General features: G+C 54.8%; 5 protein-coding genes across 5 annotated transcripts; 3 read left to right on the forward strand and 2 right to left on the reverse strand.

The window, feature by feature from the left end:
• The first annotated feature begins 1,098 nt into the window (after nt 1–1,098).
• Nucleotides 1,099–5,295, forward strand: BO66DRAFT_385700 (putative ATP-dependent permease ADP1). The gene is made up of 4 exons (XM_025646152.1): nt 1,099–1,666; nt 1,749–3,380; nt 3,432–4,853; nt 4,914–5,295. Exons 1-4 carry the CDS (start codon nt 1,370–1,372, stop codon nt 5,148–5,150), a joined length of 3,588 nt encoding a protein of 1,195 aa, XP_025498167.1. The 5' UTR covers nt 1,099–1,369; the 3' UTR covers nt 5,151–5,295.
• A 519-nt stretch (nt 5,296–5,814) lies between these two features.
• Nucleotides 5,815–6,922, forward strand: BO66DRAFT_243504 (cornichon family protein). Its single transcript, XM_025642880.1, has 4 exons — nt 5,815–6,114; nt 6,248–6,403; nt 6,486–6,552; nt 6,628–6,922. Exons 1-4 carry the CDS (start codon nt 6,014–6,016, stop codon nt 6,718–6,720), a joined length of 417 nt encoding a protein of 138 aa, XP_025498168.1. The 5' UTR covers nt 5,815–6,013; the 3' UTR covers nt 6,721–6,922.
• A 560-nt stretch (nt 6,923–7,482) lies between these two features.
• BO66DRAFT_243564 (EF hand domain protein) lies at nt 7,483–11,404 on the forward strand. Its single transcript, XM_025642881.1, has one exon. The coding sequence runs from the start codon at nt 7,643–7,645 to the stop codon at nt 11,195–11,197; it is 3,555 nt and encodes a 1,184-aa protein (XP_025498169.1). The 5' UTR covers nt 7,483–7,642; the 3' UTR covers nt 11,198–11,404.
• Nucleotides 11,405–11,437: 33 nt separating this feature from the next.
• BO66DRAFT_396268 (WD40 repeat domain-containing protein) lies at nt 11,438–13,544 on the reverse strand. The gene is made up of 2 exons (XM_025648428.1): nt 13,374–13,544; nt 11,438–13,264 (listed from the first exon to the last, which is right to left on the reverse strand). Exons 1-2 carry the CDS (start codon nt 13,497–13,499, stop codon nt 11,612–11,614), a joined length of 1,779 nt encoding a protein of 592 aa, XP_025498170.1. The 5' UTR covers nt 13,500–13,544; the 3' UTR covers nt 11,438–11,611.
• A 147-nt stretch (nt 13,545–13,691) lies between these two features.
• Nucleotides 13,692–14,717, reverse strand: BO66DRAFT_432765 (SDR family oxidoreductase). The gene is made up of 2 exons (XM_025650664.1): nt 14,098–14,717; nt 13,692–14,039 (listed from the first exon to the last, which is right to left on the reverse strand). The coding sequence occupies exons 1-2, from the start codon at nt 14,705–14,707 to the stop codon at nt 13,846–13,848; spliced, it is 804 nt and encodes a 267-aa protein (XP_025498171.1). The 5' UTR covers nt 14,708–14,717; the 3' UTR covers nt 13,692–13,845.
• Between the last annotated feature and the right edge of the window lie 19 nt (nt 14,718–14,736).

The raw sequence follows: 14,736 nt of genomic DNA on the forward strand, positions 1-14,736 counted from the left end.
CAAACGGGGCAGAACAATGAACGTCAGACATCATACCGGTCCATACCTCGGCTGGAAGACTATGCAGCAGAGTACTCCGTAAGTTATGCATTGAATGAACTTCTCCGGTATGTATGGGGGATTAAGTTGGGGGGAGGCCCCACCACTAACTCGGTAACTTACCCACCCACAATACATCACCGATCCCATCGAATGATCGACTCCACTGGATCTCATACTATCTCGATTTGATGATAGAAATCAGACACGGTTATCGTGCACCTCGCCTTGCTGCCTTCTGCTCATTTAGTATCGACCACTTTTTCCCCGAGGAGTATATGACAAGAGGAGTTATTACAGTTACGGTATGTCCGCTACTTCAGCCTAGGTTTCACATGGCCAAGCAATTTAGGCGTTCTGAATGTTACTCGAGTGTGCTGTGCATGGACACTAACTAGCTTCGAACAATAACCCTTGTTCGTAAGTGACCCTGTCACCAAAGGCATCTCGAACAGCGAGATCGCGTTAGCATGGCAGCCATGAATAGCTTTGTGGAGCCCCCCCGGGACCTCCAGTTGTATTTCCAATCCACCGGCTGTGGGTCTCTGAAGCTTGGAGTCGTTTAGCATGACAGCAACACTAGTCATATTTATCCTTGGGCTTTAGTGAACCTCGGTATAATAAGAGCAAGGCTGTTGGCCATTGGAGTAGGCTTTCGCCACCACTCTCGAGCAGAGTCAAGCCAAGGCGACCATTTTGTAGCCAGCGAGTGATAGGTAGACCAAGCTGGGCCATAGACTAGAAGGTGCGACACAGATCAGTCACGTTGAAGGTGATACTAGGCTTCAGATTGTTGACCACTAGACCCTCGTAGTCGCGGTATGAGCAGCGTGCCTAATGCGGGGGGCTGTGTCAGCGACTTAGCACTCGGATCTATGCGTGTCTTCGGTCCGGGCGTGCGCGAATAAATTGGCCGTCTCACAATCCCTCGAAGATCGTGCTTGATGGAACTTAGATCGCTATTCTTATAGGGAAACATGGCATGACAATATTCATAAAGACTTTATGATGCTTCTTGGGGTATCTGGCAGATGATGATTGTTCAGCAGCAATCTGGATGTAAACTACGGTAGCAAAGTATGTTATCCGAAGACAGGTACAAAGGAAAGGTAAGATTCGACAGGAATTTGACCTCACACAATGCAATTTTGAATTCACACTCGAAGTAAGTATCGCGATATTAGTTACAATAAAAAATCAAGAATGCGTTGATCGAGAAGGGACTCCAGACAACCTTGAAGACAGTTCCTGGTACCTGTGTACCTGCTCCAGGCTGGCAGTGCTACGTAGGTTCCCGAGAGCTATCATTGGTGCCCCAGGCTGTCAGGCCATGGCTTCCATTAGCGCATCTCCGCCCTCGTCATCGCCCCAACCGGTTTCCCTTCCAACCTCCGACCGACCTCCTCATCTCTCTCTCTCGCCTTCATCAACTTACCGCCTCTTTGCTTGTTTTTGTTGTGCCTCTCATTTCCATCCACACAAGCAATTTCGGTCCTTCCTCCTGGTACTTTTCTTTCTTGCCCAGCCTGTTGGTAGTCTTCTTCTGTTAGGGAAGCCCGATGCACCACTTGGCTTCTTGATTACTTCGGCGTTGCTCGTCACTTACTCCGCATTGGCCCTTTCTCCGGTGCGCACCCCAACCGAGATTCGCCAGCAATCTCGCTTTCTCTCTGGATACACCATCGCTGACACATTTGCTTTCTTTCTAGCTCAGGATGAGGCTTCCCTCAATACTACACCTTTCTCTGGCCTTCGGGCTCTCGTTATCTGCGTCTGCTGTTGCAGCGCGGAGCAACTACTCCGAAGCCGAGCTAATACCTCCGCTCTTCTCCACCTTCAGCGATCGGCCAGACGGGTGCCCTCCGTGCTTCAACTGTCAACTAGACGCCTTCCAATGCGCCCAGTTTGCATCATGCGATAGGTTTACAGGGAAATGTGTCTGTCCGCCCGGTTTCGGAGGCGATGATTGTGCACAGCCGTTGTGTGGATCGTTGGCCGATGGCCACCAGAGGTCTCCCCCGAAGGATGGACAGTGCGCATGTAAGGATGGCTGGGAAGGTCTCAATTGCAACGTCTGTCAAACGGACGATGCTTGCAATGCCATGATGCCTGAAGGAGAAGGCGGCGTCTGCTACAAGCAAGGTGTTACTGTCAAGGAGAACTTCCAGATGTGCGATGTGACGAACCGCAAGATTCTTGACCAATTAAAGGATCGCAAACCTCAGGTCACATTCTCCTGCGAGGCAGAGGACAACACGTGCAACTTTCAGTTCTGGGTTGGCAAGGTAGAGTCCTTCTACTGCGGCCTGGATACGTGTCAGTGGGGACTGGAGACGACTCACAACCAAAACAAGACTCACTACACGTGCGAAAACATCCACTGCGAGTGTATTCCTGGACGCATGCTCTGTGGCGAGGAGGGCTCCATTGACATTGGCGACTTCCTCCGAGAATCGATCGCAGGTCCGGCATCGTTCTCGTCCGTCTCAACCGTGGGGGGTAGTCCCGACGATGGAAGCAAGTTCCAGGAGCCGGCCATGGATGACTTGATCAAGGCGGTCTTTGGCGACAAGAGTATCACGCTGAACTGCAACTCAGGAGAGTGTTTGTATAGGACAGACGTCCCCGGATATACCCGCCCTGTCAAACAGATCAACACTCCTCTCATTGCTGGCGTCATTGCAGGATGTGCTCTCTTCGTCGTGGCCGTGATCTTAGCAGTATGGTACTTGTCACGCAGATCTTATGGCCGCATACAATTGCCCCTCTCCGACGACTCGGATGATGAGGCGGCCAAACTCCTAGCCGAGCACAAGCCAGCAGCCCTGTACTGGGACAATGTCTCATACTATCTTAACGGGAGGGAAATCCTCAGTGGGATTCAGGGTGCATCTCAACCCGGTCAAATCACGGCCATCATGGGTGCTTCAGGAGCAGGCAAGACCACCTTCCTCGACATCCTTGCTAGGAAGAACAAGAGAGGCACGGTCCGTGGTGAATTCTATATCAATGGAGAGAAAATCAGCGACCATGATTTCAAGTCTATGATTGGCTTTGTCGACCAAGAGGACACTATGCTTCCTACCTTGACCGTGCATGAGACTATCCTGACTAGTGCGTTGCTGCGGCTTCCTCGGGACATGAGCCGAGCTGCAAAGGAACAACGAGTATTCGAGGTCGAGAAGCAGCTTGGAATTTCACACATCAAAGACCAATTGATTGGGTCCGAGGAAGGTAAAGGCCGAGGCATCTCTGGCGGTGAAAAGCGACGAGTAGGAATCGCTTGCGAGCTTGTCACAAGCCCCAGTATACTCTTTCTGGATGAACCCACTAGTGGACTGGTAAGTTGTGGAGCCCCGATGCATGCAGCATTCGCTTATATGCTCAATTAGGACGCATTCAATGCTTTCAATGTTGTGGAATGCTTGGTCACTCTGGCAAAGACGTACAATCGGACTGTCATTTTCACCATCCATCAGCCGAGATCTAACATCGTGGCTCTATTCGATCGACTTATTCTTCTGGCTAAAGGAAAAACTGTATATTCTGGCCCATTCTCGACATGTCAACAATACTTTGACCAGGCGGGATACTCTTGCCCTCCGGGCTTCAATATCGCTGATTACCTGGTTGATCTGACGATGCACGCCAGTGTTTCTCGCTCTTACAGTGACGAAGTCGGATCTCCTTTGTTGAATGCGCGTATGGATCCACCGAAGACAGCTTCGAGCAGTTTGAGAGCGGTTAAGTCCGTCGCAAGCGCCTCAAATGTAAGCTTGGAGGATAATTCTAGCAGCACCCTGGAAGCAAACCGACGGCCTAAGAGTCAACGGCGAGTCTCGCTCAAACAACGACAGGACAGGCAACTTTACTCACGGAAAAAGGATCCTGAGACACCTTCTACACCCAAGACGGATGAAGAGGATGTGCAATTGGATGATGTGGCGGACAACACTCAGCAATGGCTTCGTCTCTCCCGTCAACCTGCTATTATACCGAACCAGACTCCCGAAGAACCAGATCATTTGCCACCTGTCGCTCCAGGCCAGACAGATCTTGATATCCTGGTCTCCAATTACATCTCGTCGGATATTGCCCGCTCTGTGCATGACGAGATTGTGGCCGCCATCCAGAATGCTCGGGCGGCCAACGGATTTGCCAACCCGGAAGCTTTGTCTGCTCCTCACGTTGCAACTTCTAAGGGCTATGCTCGGATTGGCCTCTTCCGCCAGTTCTTGATTCTCTCACAGCGGACCTGGAGGAATCTGTACCGCAATCCGATGTTGATGCTTACCCATTATGCGATCTCCATTCTGCTTGCTGTCCTGTGCGGTTACCTCTTCTATGGACTGACTGACGACATCAAGGGCTTCCAGAACCGACTGGGTCTTTTCTTTTTCATCCTGGCATTATTCGGTTTCAGTACCCTTACTAGTCTGACCGTCTTCTCGTCGGAGCGACTTCTTTTCGTGCGTGAGAGAGCCAATGGCTATTACCACCCGATTACCTATTTTGCGGCTAAAGTGGTGTTCGACATCGTACCTCTCCGACTTCTGCCCCCAATCATTATGGGAATGATTGTGTACCCAATGACGGGTCTGATTCCAGCCTGGGGCGAGTTCTTCCGGTTCATTCTGGTGCTGGTGCTCTTTAACCTTGCTGCCGCCAACATTTGTCTTTTCATTGGTATCATCTTCCGTGACGGAGGAGTGGCCAACCTGATCGGAAGTCTTGTGATGTTGTTCAGCCTCCTATTTGCTGGTCTTCTGCTTAACCACGACGCGATTCCCAAGTCTGCTCTGTGGCTACAAACGGTAAGTTTGCCACCAATCCATAAGTATTTCCTCGTTGTACTCTGCTGACCGCTCGTCTAGCTATCTATTTTCCACTACGGCTTTGAGGCATTGATTGTCAATGAAGTGACGTATTTGACCTTGATCGATCACAAGTATGGATTGGATATAGAAGTTCCGGGCGCCTCGATTCTGAGTGCTTTTGGGTTTGATACCCTTGCCTTGTGGAAGGATGTTATCGGGCTGGCCGTCATCTCCGGCGCCTTCATTGTGATTGCATATGGCGCGATGCATATCCTGCTTGTTGAGAAGCGGTGACAGCAGTATATCTATCTCATTTGAGCGAAACCCTAGATGTGGCCTTGATTCGTTCGCGTATCATCTGGAGCCTTTGGTTCTAGGACTTTCTTACGTTATGTACTTTGTATGATGGAATACGTTGATGAGACCTCTTCTTTGCGACCCTTTCTCTCTTTCGTCTGTTCTCAATTTGTTTTCGAAACCATGAATTCCAAGCTGTCAATGACCAGTATATTGTACATAGACGAATGGTCATTCATTTGATCCCGATCAACCCTGTAGCAAGCCATCCCTTTGCGGAACGAAGCACGTGTTCCCCCCACGTCATTGGCAGTCAGCAAGCATCATGGCAGGCTAGTTTGCACGTGAATATTGAGATGGGGTCGGACCCAACAGGTGGGGTGGATGTGGAAGAACTGACTGAGAATAAGGTCGCTTGGATTAGACTGCAGAAGGACACATTTTCCTCTCATCAAAATTGAGCTACAGTTCTCTCTGCTCCTCAGGCTCGCAGTCGTAGTATACTGACTGGTACCTTACGCCAGTCCGTACGTCAGTCCGGGCGGGCGCGACATGCTGAGGATGCCATAAGCGGTGACGGTTTCCCCAGACCGGTTCACCGCCTTGGCCAGCTTCCCTTCGCGGCTTTTCCCTATTGGGGCGAATCCACAACCGACTCACTTGTGAACTTCATCACCTGCTCGCATCCTCCACCTTCCCCTACTACGACTCTTTTCTCCTCTCTTCCTTTGGTCTTCCTCTCGTAATAGCGCTTACCGTCGGCCTCTATTGCTTTTCAGCACGTCTCTTACTCTATTCTTTTGAGTCTTTGCTCTTGCGGTCTTCAATAACTTTCTCCCAGCCCCATATTCTTGCCCACCATGTCCGGTGAAGCCTGGCTCTATCTGTTGGCGGTGTTGATCAACGCCGTCAACTTATTCCTTCAAGTCTTCTTCACGATTATGTACAGCGACTTGGAATGGTGAGGACTGAATCCCTTGCACATTTTGACTGGCAACAACCCAAGCCGGGGCTTGTGATCTGACTGCTTCGGCCAATGCATCGCGACGGAATCTATTCGAAGAGCGACAGCTAATTTGACTCTTCTTCTACAGCGACTACATTAACCCGATTGATCTCTGCAACCGTCTCAACGCTTATATTATCCCCGAAGCTGCTGTCCATGCATTCCTTACCATCCTCTTCGTCATCAATGGCTACTGGGTCGCTATTGTACTCAACTTGCCTCTGTTGGCGTTCAATGCCAAGAAGTGTGTCACTCTCGCAACCACCGCCCTCGCAGGCGCAATGGGTCTTTCGACATGTTCGCTAACCACATTTCCCCTGCCACAGGATCTACGAGAACCAGCACTTGTTGGATGCGACCGAGATCTTCCGCAAGCTCAACGTGCACAAGAAGGTCGGTTTGCCTCGCCCATCGGCTTTACGTCACACATTCTTGGCGAAGTGCTCGCTAACCATCATATTACCATAGGAATCCTTCATCAAGCTGGGCTTCCACCTGATCATGTTCTTCTTCTACCTCTACAGCATGATTGTTGCTCTTATCCGCGACGAGTCGCACTGAATTCGCAACAAGGCGGACCACGCGATGCGCAACGGCCGCCCTGGCTAATGTATCGCGGGGCGTCAAGCCTTGTCCTTTCGTTGAAACGGCCTGGATGAAGCATGGTTCTGCAAGTATCAACCTCGCTGCTGCATTCCGATTGGGTTGGATTCGCTACACTGCAGATATCCGCTGGGATGCATTCGATGCGACCGGGCGCCTGCAGCAGGAGAACTTGTATATGACGTGACTATGAAAGATTATCATTGACGACAACGACAATGTGAAGGTGAATTTGAGCTATTGCGGTTTTGGCTTTTTTTAATCCCGAACTCGAGGAGTGGATGACGGAGGAGCTTTCTCCTATCGTGCGTCAGGGCCTTGGTCCTTGAGGCTGCGTGTGTGTGTGTTTGTGTGTGGTGTGTCTAACTTTGATTTGCTTTATTTCTGTTTTGGTTCTCTGATCTTGTTATATTCCTTGTTGATGTCTTCAATAATGCTGTATATACCATCAGCGGTGTGACAATGAAGAGCGTACGATACCCTAGGTGATTCGGAATACCATCCATCTCCTGATGGCTCGGATGGGGTAGTTTGACATGATTTGTAGACCTCTAGGATGTCAAGTGTGGCCCTGACTAACCCGTACTTATCCATAGGCTCTTACATAGAAATATGGTCCTCTCGGTCATTGTAGACGAAGCATTCTCGAACCCGGCGGGCACCCCGTACCGCAAAGGCGGTCATGACCGCGGCTTCCGCCCGCCCAAGTCGCCGGAGAACCTCGACAAGCCCGCATCATCCAATCTGTCTACCTTGTGTCACTACGTGTCAAAAATCTGTTCACCTGATCCAGTACCCTGCATATTTCATTACCGAAGCAGGCTGATATTGACAGAAATGCTTCTGCTCGCCTAATAATCCGCTTTTTCCCTTGGCCGCTATGTCGGACGCCCGCCCTAGGTTGGCTTTGTCACGATACCGTCCGATCCTCTACCTTCTCTCCGGTGTAGCAGCAGCCTATGCAATCGTTTACATACGACAACACCTCCTTCACCCCGGGGATACTGGCGCACATTCTTCTCCTGGTGGCTCACGTCTTCATCGCCGCCGCGCTGTGCGCCGCCAGCGACGCAACAACAGCAGTAACAACGAACTCCCCGACGAGTCCTACTCAGCCGCGGCGGACACTCCCTCATCGCGCGCCATCGCGCACCTCGAACAGCTCGAGCGCCACAATGGTGTCTACGGAACCTTCCGTATCGAGACCGAAGATGGTCGCCGCGTGGAAAGCGGCCTCCTTCCATCTCTCCTAGCGACGCGAGACCAGCTCATGGAGCAGGTTGGGGTGCCCCAGGACCACGCGGAACGGATGCGGGAGATGATGGAAGATACTTTTCTGGAGTCTTTCCTCGCGCTGGATTTCCCGTCCAGTCACCGTCTGGACGAAGGCAGCCCCGAGCGGGAGTATCTGATCGAGCAACTCCAGCGGCGGGGGATCTCACGCGCGGGCATCGAGCGGGCCCTGGTCCGGTTCAATGCGGACGATAACTACGGGGCGGATCTGCGACGACGACGGCAGAATGGCGAGCGAGTCACGCTGTCGACGTCGAGCTTTCCGTACGAGACCGAGGAAGGCCAGTCGCCAACGGCCGGGGCGCCGAATACTGCGCTGGCGGACGGTGGGGATGAGACGGTCATGGATGACCAGAGCGTCTTCTCGTGGCGCGACGGTGCGGAACACAACAATGAGGCGGCGCCGATGCGGGAGGGCCAGAACCTGCTGAACCTGCTGTATCACATCGCGGAGGACCAGGCGAGGAGGGATGGGTATATCCACCGCGGGGTGACGTGTAATAGCTGCGGTGCGATGCCGATCCAGGGCATCCGGTATCGGTGTGCGAACTGCATCGATTATGACCTGTGTGAGACGTGTGAAGCCATGCAAGTCCATATCAAGACGCACATGTTCTACAAGGTGCGCATCCCCGCGCCGTTCCTTGGGAGTCCACGTCAGTCGCAGCCGGTGTGGTATCCAGGAAAGCCCACGATGATGCCGCGCAGCTTGCCGAGATCGTTGTTCAAGCGGCTGATGAAGGAGACCGGGTTCGAGAATACCGAGCTGGACGCGCTGTGGGATCAGTTCCGGTGTCTGGCAAATCACGAATGGGAGGACGATCCGAACAAGGTGTATATGGCCATCGACCGGAAGACGTTCGACCGGTGCTTCGTGCCGAACACCTCTCTTAGGCCACCGCCCCCGAGTTTGATTTATGATCGCATGTTCGCATTCTACGACACTAACAATGACGGGCTAATTGGCCTGGAGGAATTTCTGAAGGGTATCGCGAGTCTGAACAACAAGAGCAATGACGAACGACTTCGCCGTGTCTTCCGGGGCTATGACATCGACAGTGATGGCTTCGTTGAGCGGAAGGATTTCTTGCGGATTTTCCGAGCTTACTACGCTCTCAGCAGGGAGTTGACGAGGGATATGGTTGCCGGCTTGGAGGATGATTTCCTGGAAGGCGGCGCTCGGGATGTCGTTCTTGGAAGCCAGCCGATCAGTTCAGCGTTTCCTGGTAGCATTCCCAATGGGGAACCCTCACGGACGGGCGAGGGGAAACGAGTCAATCACGACGGAGATCTCGAGATTGTTGACAACGAGGGTGTACTTCGTCTCGATGGGACGGATGCTGGGGACCGCTACTCGGTGATTGGCGATGCTGCCGTTCGAAGCTATTATGGCGTCACACGGCCGGTGTTGCCGACGACGCGCCACTCTGTCGCCGGTTCTGCTCATGCTTCTGGAAGCCAACCGAGAAGAGAGATGAATGTTGAAGAAGCCGGGGCTGCAGCTGATGATGCGTCCAGTTCGTCTGGAGCCAGCGACCGCTGGCCTCCTCCGGAGCACATCCGCAATGAGGACATCGTCAGTGCTCTCGGAGCTTATGTTCCTGTCCATGAGATTACAGATCCTGTCGATCGGGCTCGCATCGGCACAGCCGTATACAACAGGATGTATGCAACGGATCAAGTTCGTCTCCACGTCAGGCGCCGAATGGGGGTTCATGACCGATGGAGACGGCGGGGATTCTATACAGACGAAGAAGATGGTGCCACCGCCCCTGTTGGCTATCAAAGCGACATGGATGCGGCTAGTTCAGAGGAAGAGGAAGATAACGAGGGCGATGAATCACACCCAGCCGCATCGGAATCACACCCCCCGTCCCCTCGTTCTCGCTCCTCATCGAAGGTGCGATTCCAGGATGACCTGACGGACGACTACGACGTGAGATCGAACCCATCAACCTCATCGCGAAGCATTCTCGTGAGTGAGCGATGGGGCGGCTTCGAAGTTCCTGAAGTGGAAAGGGACGTTGGAAAGGAGATCTTGTATCAAGTCACCCAACAAGGGTTCAACGAATTGCTCGACATCCTCTTCAAGCAGAAGGAGGACCTGCTCATGGAGGTCTACGAGACTCGCGCCGAGCGTAAAATCTGGGCCCGTGAGATCGAACTTACCGAACAGATGGAGCATGGTAAACAGGCTGCTCAAGATCTCCCCATCGTGCGGCCGGAATCTGAAGCCGATGAGGACGCCGCTGAGGCGGAGGGAGCAGAGGCAGCCATGCAGAACATGCTCCGTGACAGCTCGCTGGACGACCTCCTCCAACGGGCAGGATACGCCGTCGAGGGACTAGAAAACGTGCAGGCTTTGGCTCCTCCAACGCCAGACTTGCATATCCCTGATGACCCGGTAGAGTCACTCATCGACCCTACCGAGACAAGGCCTATTGCAGAAGCAGCAGCAGCATTGGCCTCACCTTTGCATATGCCCGTGGAATCTCCGGACAACGAGGACTGGATCCCGCCTCACGCAATCTCTCCCTCCTCGCCCTCCCTCTCTGCCTCCTCTGTTGCCTCCGAAGAAGCAGCAGCAGCAGCAGCAGCAGTAGAGAGTAGGCCTTCGTCCGCCGCGGCATCATACTACGACCCCACACTCCCCCACCACCGTCCCAACGAGGAAGACCTCACGACAACCACCACCTTCCACCAAACCACCAGCCGCAGCCGCAGCCGCAGCCGCAGTCCATCCCCATCCCCATCACCGGCCCTCCTCTCCCGCCACCGCACCGACCTCCCCACCGAGCTCCGCCTTGACCCCACCGGCTCAACCTCCTTCCCAGTGCCCACCTCCCACCTCCCGGCCTCCTCCCCCGATGCCGAGGCCACCGCCCCGAAACTCTCCCCGTCGCCCATCCAACCCCTCCCGCCCCCGTCCGCCCACCTCCCGAAACGCCCCAGTCCGACCCTGCCGCCGTCGCCGGTCACGCTGTCGCGCTGGGCGTACCTGAACCGGATCGAGCGCGAGGCCAAGGAGCGCGGCGGCAGCGGCGCGAAGCTCAACTTCGAGGAGTTCGCGCAGCGCATGGCCATGGATCGCGGCCGCACCTTGGCGTTCGTGGCGAGTTGGATCGAGATGGCGAGTTTCTAGCATCCTCGTCTGCTGTTCGGTTGTCTGGGTGGATCGGAGCATCTGTTTTGTGTGTATATGTACAGTAGTCTATTCTAGCCTGTTAGCGGTGAGGATTGGTTGGCGAGTCATTCAGCATTCACGAGACTTGGGCGAGTGGCTAAGGCAGTCAATTGGGTGTACAGCACACATCTTTCTTTCTCTACTCTTACGTCCCTCCGTGATAGGCCAGGCAGCAACTCGAGGAAGATAGTCTATGGACGTTAAGCGTTGCAGATTGTACAGTACATAGCACATAAGTTAGTGGGGTACTTATACGTGACAATGGAAGAAAGGAAAAAAAAGCCTTCATATGGAAGCGACATTATACCATAAACTCCCTGTGTGCCTTGAAAGAATAAAAAAAAACAGATGGATAAGGCCCGTAAGAGAAAGTTAATCCCAGTAGCGGATAATCCCATCCAAGCCACCGGTGACAACCTTGCTGGTCTCCTGGGGATGCCAATCGAGACAGGTGGTGGCGCCGCCCTCCTTGCCGCCGGCGAGGATCTTGTGGTACATCTTGCCGGTCTTCCAGTCCCAGAAGCAGACGTAGCCGGCGCTGTCGCCGGAGGCGAGGAACTGGCCGTCGGGGGAGATGCGGATGTCGATGCCGTAGCCGGCGTTGTTGTGGCCGCGGAAGCTCTTCTTGCGGTTCTGGCGGAACTTGTCGGTGGCGCCGTAGACGACGATCTGGTTGTCGCCGGACTGGAAGGCGACGTACTTGCCGTTGGGGTGCGGGGTGGCGCGCGTGAGGGCGAACATGTAGGGCTCGGCGATGAACTTGATCGGCACGGGGATGCCGTACTCCCACGCGCGCAGCGACTTGTCGTCCGAGGTGGAGATGAAGCGCCGGTTGTCGTCCACGAAGGTGATCGTGTTGATCGCCGCCAGGTGGTGGTCGTACTCCTGGACCAGCTCGCCGGACCGCGTGTCGAACTGCACGATCTTCTTGTCGGACATGCCGGCCAGGAACTCGTGGGAGAGGTCCGGGGCCGGGTTGAACCGGATGACGTGCGGCGTCTTGCCCGTCGAGAACCGGCCCACGCACTTGCCGTACTCGGTGTCCCAGAGCTTGATCTGCCGGTCGTACGAGGCCGTGAGGAAGGTCGTCCCCGTCGGGTGGAAGTCCGTGTCCGTGATCGCCTTGCTGTGGCCCGAGAAGGTCCGCAGCAGCTCGCGCGAGTGGTACGCGTCCCAGATCTTGGCCTTGCCGTCGGCCGCCGCCGACAGGAGCAGGTGGCCCGACCGCGGGAAGAAGCGCAGCGAGGTGATCGCCTTGGTGTGCGACTTCCACGTGTGGATGAGTTTCTTGGGGATGAAGTTCTTCGTGCTGCCGGGCTCCCGCCGGAGGTCGATGTCCAGATCCTGCGGGATGTGCATGTACGTCCGCCCCTGGTAGTCGAACTGCTCGCTGCCGTGGAACTCGGTCGTCTCCGCGGTGGTCGAGTCGTCTTGGTAGTCGGTCGCCAGTTTGTCCATGGGTGGGGGGATGTGCGTGGGGGGTGCCTGGGCTGCGTCCACCTCGTCCTCGTACACGTATTCCTCGTCGCTGGCCAGCTCGCGATCCTCCGCCTCGTCGCCCTCCACGGCCCGCTCGTCGTAGTAGTGGTCGTCCGACTGGTATTTCGCCCACGGGCCGAGGTAGGCGCCCTCCCCTTCGACGATGCTCGGGTCGCCCTTCCGCTGCCGCTTGGAGCGCAGCGCCGCCGAGACGGCCTTGGACGGTTTCATCTGGATCACGTCACGGCCGCCGAACTGCGCGGCGTGGGCGAGGTTGCCGACGAACTGCTCGGGCTGCGTCGGGTTGCGCGTGTAGCCGAGACTTTGGAAGGTGCGGTGCTGCGCCGTGAAGGTCGCTTCGCTGATAGCGGCCTCTTCGGCGTATCCGGTGGGGACATTCTTGCGCTTGAGGCCGTTGGCCCCTCCGATGGGTTTGAACGGGTTGGCTGGGCCTTGCGATGGTCGGGAGAGGTCATCGTATGTGGCGTTGTAGGTCAGGGCGGTGGAGGAGGTATTAGCTAGCATCATCTGCATGTGTGCTTGATCCTGTAGGACTGTTAGCTATGCGAGGCTTTTGGAGGTGTTGTAGGATGGCGAGGAGAGTTCGAATTCCCCCAAGGCCATCCAGCGGAGAGGGGATCTCAAGGGACCAAACCTCTGTGTTCACTTCGGGCGCGGCGACAATCTTGGTCGCAGACGGCGCGGAGGGTTGGGTCTGGGGGACGGAGGGAGTGGTGTCATCGTCGCTTGACTCATAGCCAGCTCCGAGTAAGGACGACATGACGACTGACGGGGGTTGCGATCCGAATAAGAAACTGGATCGTTGTTTATCGGAGAGATGGAATGAAGCTATCGGAGGCTGCTCTGCAACCCATCACTTTCCTCCGGGTCGGAGCCACAATGTTCCGTCCTATCTATTTATCACTACTACAACATAACCAAGTAACAACACAGTCGACACATTCATGCATGATGTTATATACTTCAATTAATGTGGTCCTTTATCCTGATTATATTGTTCGTACAAGGTAGTGCGGAGCAAATGCATGTTACTCAATGGAAAGTATAGACACGAGAAAGAATCTGTCAATATGCCACTCATCTCATCTCATCAGTATCCGGAGTACTTAGAACCAATTCTCCTGATCTCCATTGTGGCTCAGGAACAAGCCACTATCCTCGATATCCAGGTGCTCAACCACCTGAAGGACCTTTCTAACACTCTCTTCCGGCAGAATCTTTCCCTCGAGGTCAGGCTTTGCTGCCTGGAACTGCTTCAGCAAGAAGTTGTCCGCTTCCACTACCTGGGCGGGTTTCTCTCCTGCAATGATGGTATATCAGTGATCTATCTTGTCTGCAGCAAGGGCAAAGCTACTTACCCTCCCACGTATCCACCCAGCCAGGGCTCACCGCCACCACCTTGATGCCCTTCGGCGCCAGCTCTACGGCGTACTTGGCGACTTGAACATTCACAGCGGCCTTGGCGATCGAGTACGCGACCGCCACGCTGACAGAGGCCTTTTTGATGAAAGCCGTATCGGCCATCCCGGTGGAGATGTGCACGATCTTCTTCTGGGTGCCCTTCTCGATCAGGGGCAGGAAGGCGTTGGTCGCCCAGAGACCGCCGTAGACATTCGTACTGAGCGACGGCTCGAAGCTGGCCCGCATAGCCTGCGCATCGAAGGGCATCTGGGTCGGGGTGTAGGACATGGAGGCCGCATCCACGGCATTGGAGTTGTGGATCAGCACGTCGAGCGTCCCGCCGGTGACGGCGGCTGCGGCCGCAGCCGCCTCGAGGATCGACTGGGGGTCCGTGACGTCGCCTTTAATGGCGTGCACGTTGGGGTGCTTGGAGGTCAGGTCGGCGATCTCGGGCGACTCGGGGTTGCGCACGATGGCCAGGACTGTGTTGTTTGTATCGGCGGCGAGTTGGCGCACGAACTCGCGGCCAATGCCCTTGGAGGCTCCGGTGATAGCGTAGGAAGACATTGTTCGATTGGGATGGGGGATGGATTGGT

The sequence above is a fragment of the Aspergillus aculeatinus genome (genome assembly GCF_003184765.1).
Source record: "Aspergillus aculeatinus CBS 121060 unplaced genomic scaffold BO66scaffold_83, whole genome shotgun sequence".
NCBI classification, from domain to species: domain Eukaryota; kingdom Fungi; phylum Ascomycota; class Eurotiomycetes; order Eurotiales; family Aspergillaceae; genus Aspergillus; species Aspergillus aculeatinus.

What these genes read in the sequence shown, in the direction of transcription:
- BO66DRAFT_432765 (XM_025650664.1), bottom strand. Translation starts at nt 14,707, where the DNA reads ATGTCTTCCTACGCTATCACCGGAGCCTCCAAGGGCATTGGCCGCGAG. An exon ending in CTGGGTGGATACGTGGGAGG is followed by an intron (nt 14,040 to 14,097) that starts GTAAGTAGCTTT and finishes CCATCATTGCAG; the next exon opens with GAGAGAAACCCGCCCAGGTA.
- BO66DRAFT_243564 (XM_025642881.1), top strand. Translation starts at nt 7,643, where the DNA reads ATGTCGGACGCCCGCCCTAGGTTGGCTTTGTCACGATACCGTCCGATC.
- BO66DRAFT_396268 (XM_025648428.1), bottom strand. Translation starts at nt 13,499, where the DNA reads ATGTCGTCCTTACTCGGAGCTGGCTATGAGTCAAGCGACGATGACACC. An exon ending in CGCCCGAAGTGAACACAGAG is followed by an intron (nt 13,265 to 13,373) that starts GTTTGGTCCCTT and finishes ACAGTCCTACAG; the next exon opens with GATCAAGCACACATGCAGAT.
- BO66DRAFT_243504 (XM_025642880.1), top strand. Translation starts at nt 6,014, where the DNA reads ATGTCCGGTGAAGCCTGGCTCTATCTGTTGGCGGTGTTGATCAACGCC. An exon ending in TTGGCGTTCAATGCCAAGAA is followed by an intron (nt 6,404 to 6,485) that starts GTGTGTCACTCT and finishes CCCCTGCCACAG; the next exon opens with GATCTACGAGAACCAGCACT. An exon ending in AGCTCAACGTGCACAAGAAG is followed by an intron (nt 6,553 to 6,627) that starts GTCGGTTTGCCT and finishes ATATTACCATAG; the next exon opens with GAATCCTTCATCAAGCTGGG.
- BO66DRAFT_385700 (XM_025646152.1), top strand. Translation starts at nt 1,370, where the DNA reads ATGGCTTCCATTAGCGCATCTCCGCCCTCGTCATCGCCCCAACCGGTT. An exon ending in CCGCATTGGCCCTTTCTCCG is followed by an intron (nt 1,667 to 1,748) that starts GTGCGCACCCCA and finishes CTTTCTTTCTAG; the next exon opens with CTCAGGATGAGGCTTCCCTC. An exon ending in ATGAACCCACTAGTGGACTG is followed by an intron (nt 3,381 to 3,431) that starts GTAAGTTGTGGA and finishes ATGCTCAATTAG; the next exon opens with GACGCATTCAATGCTTTCAA.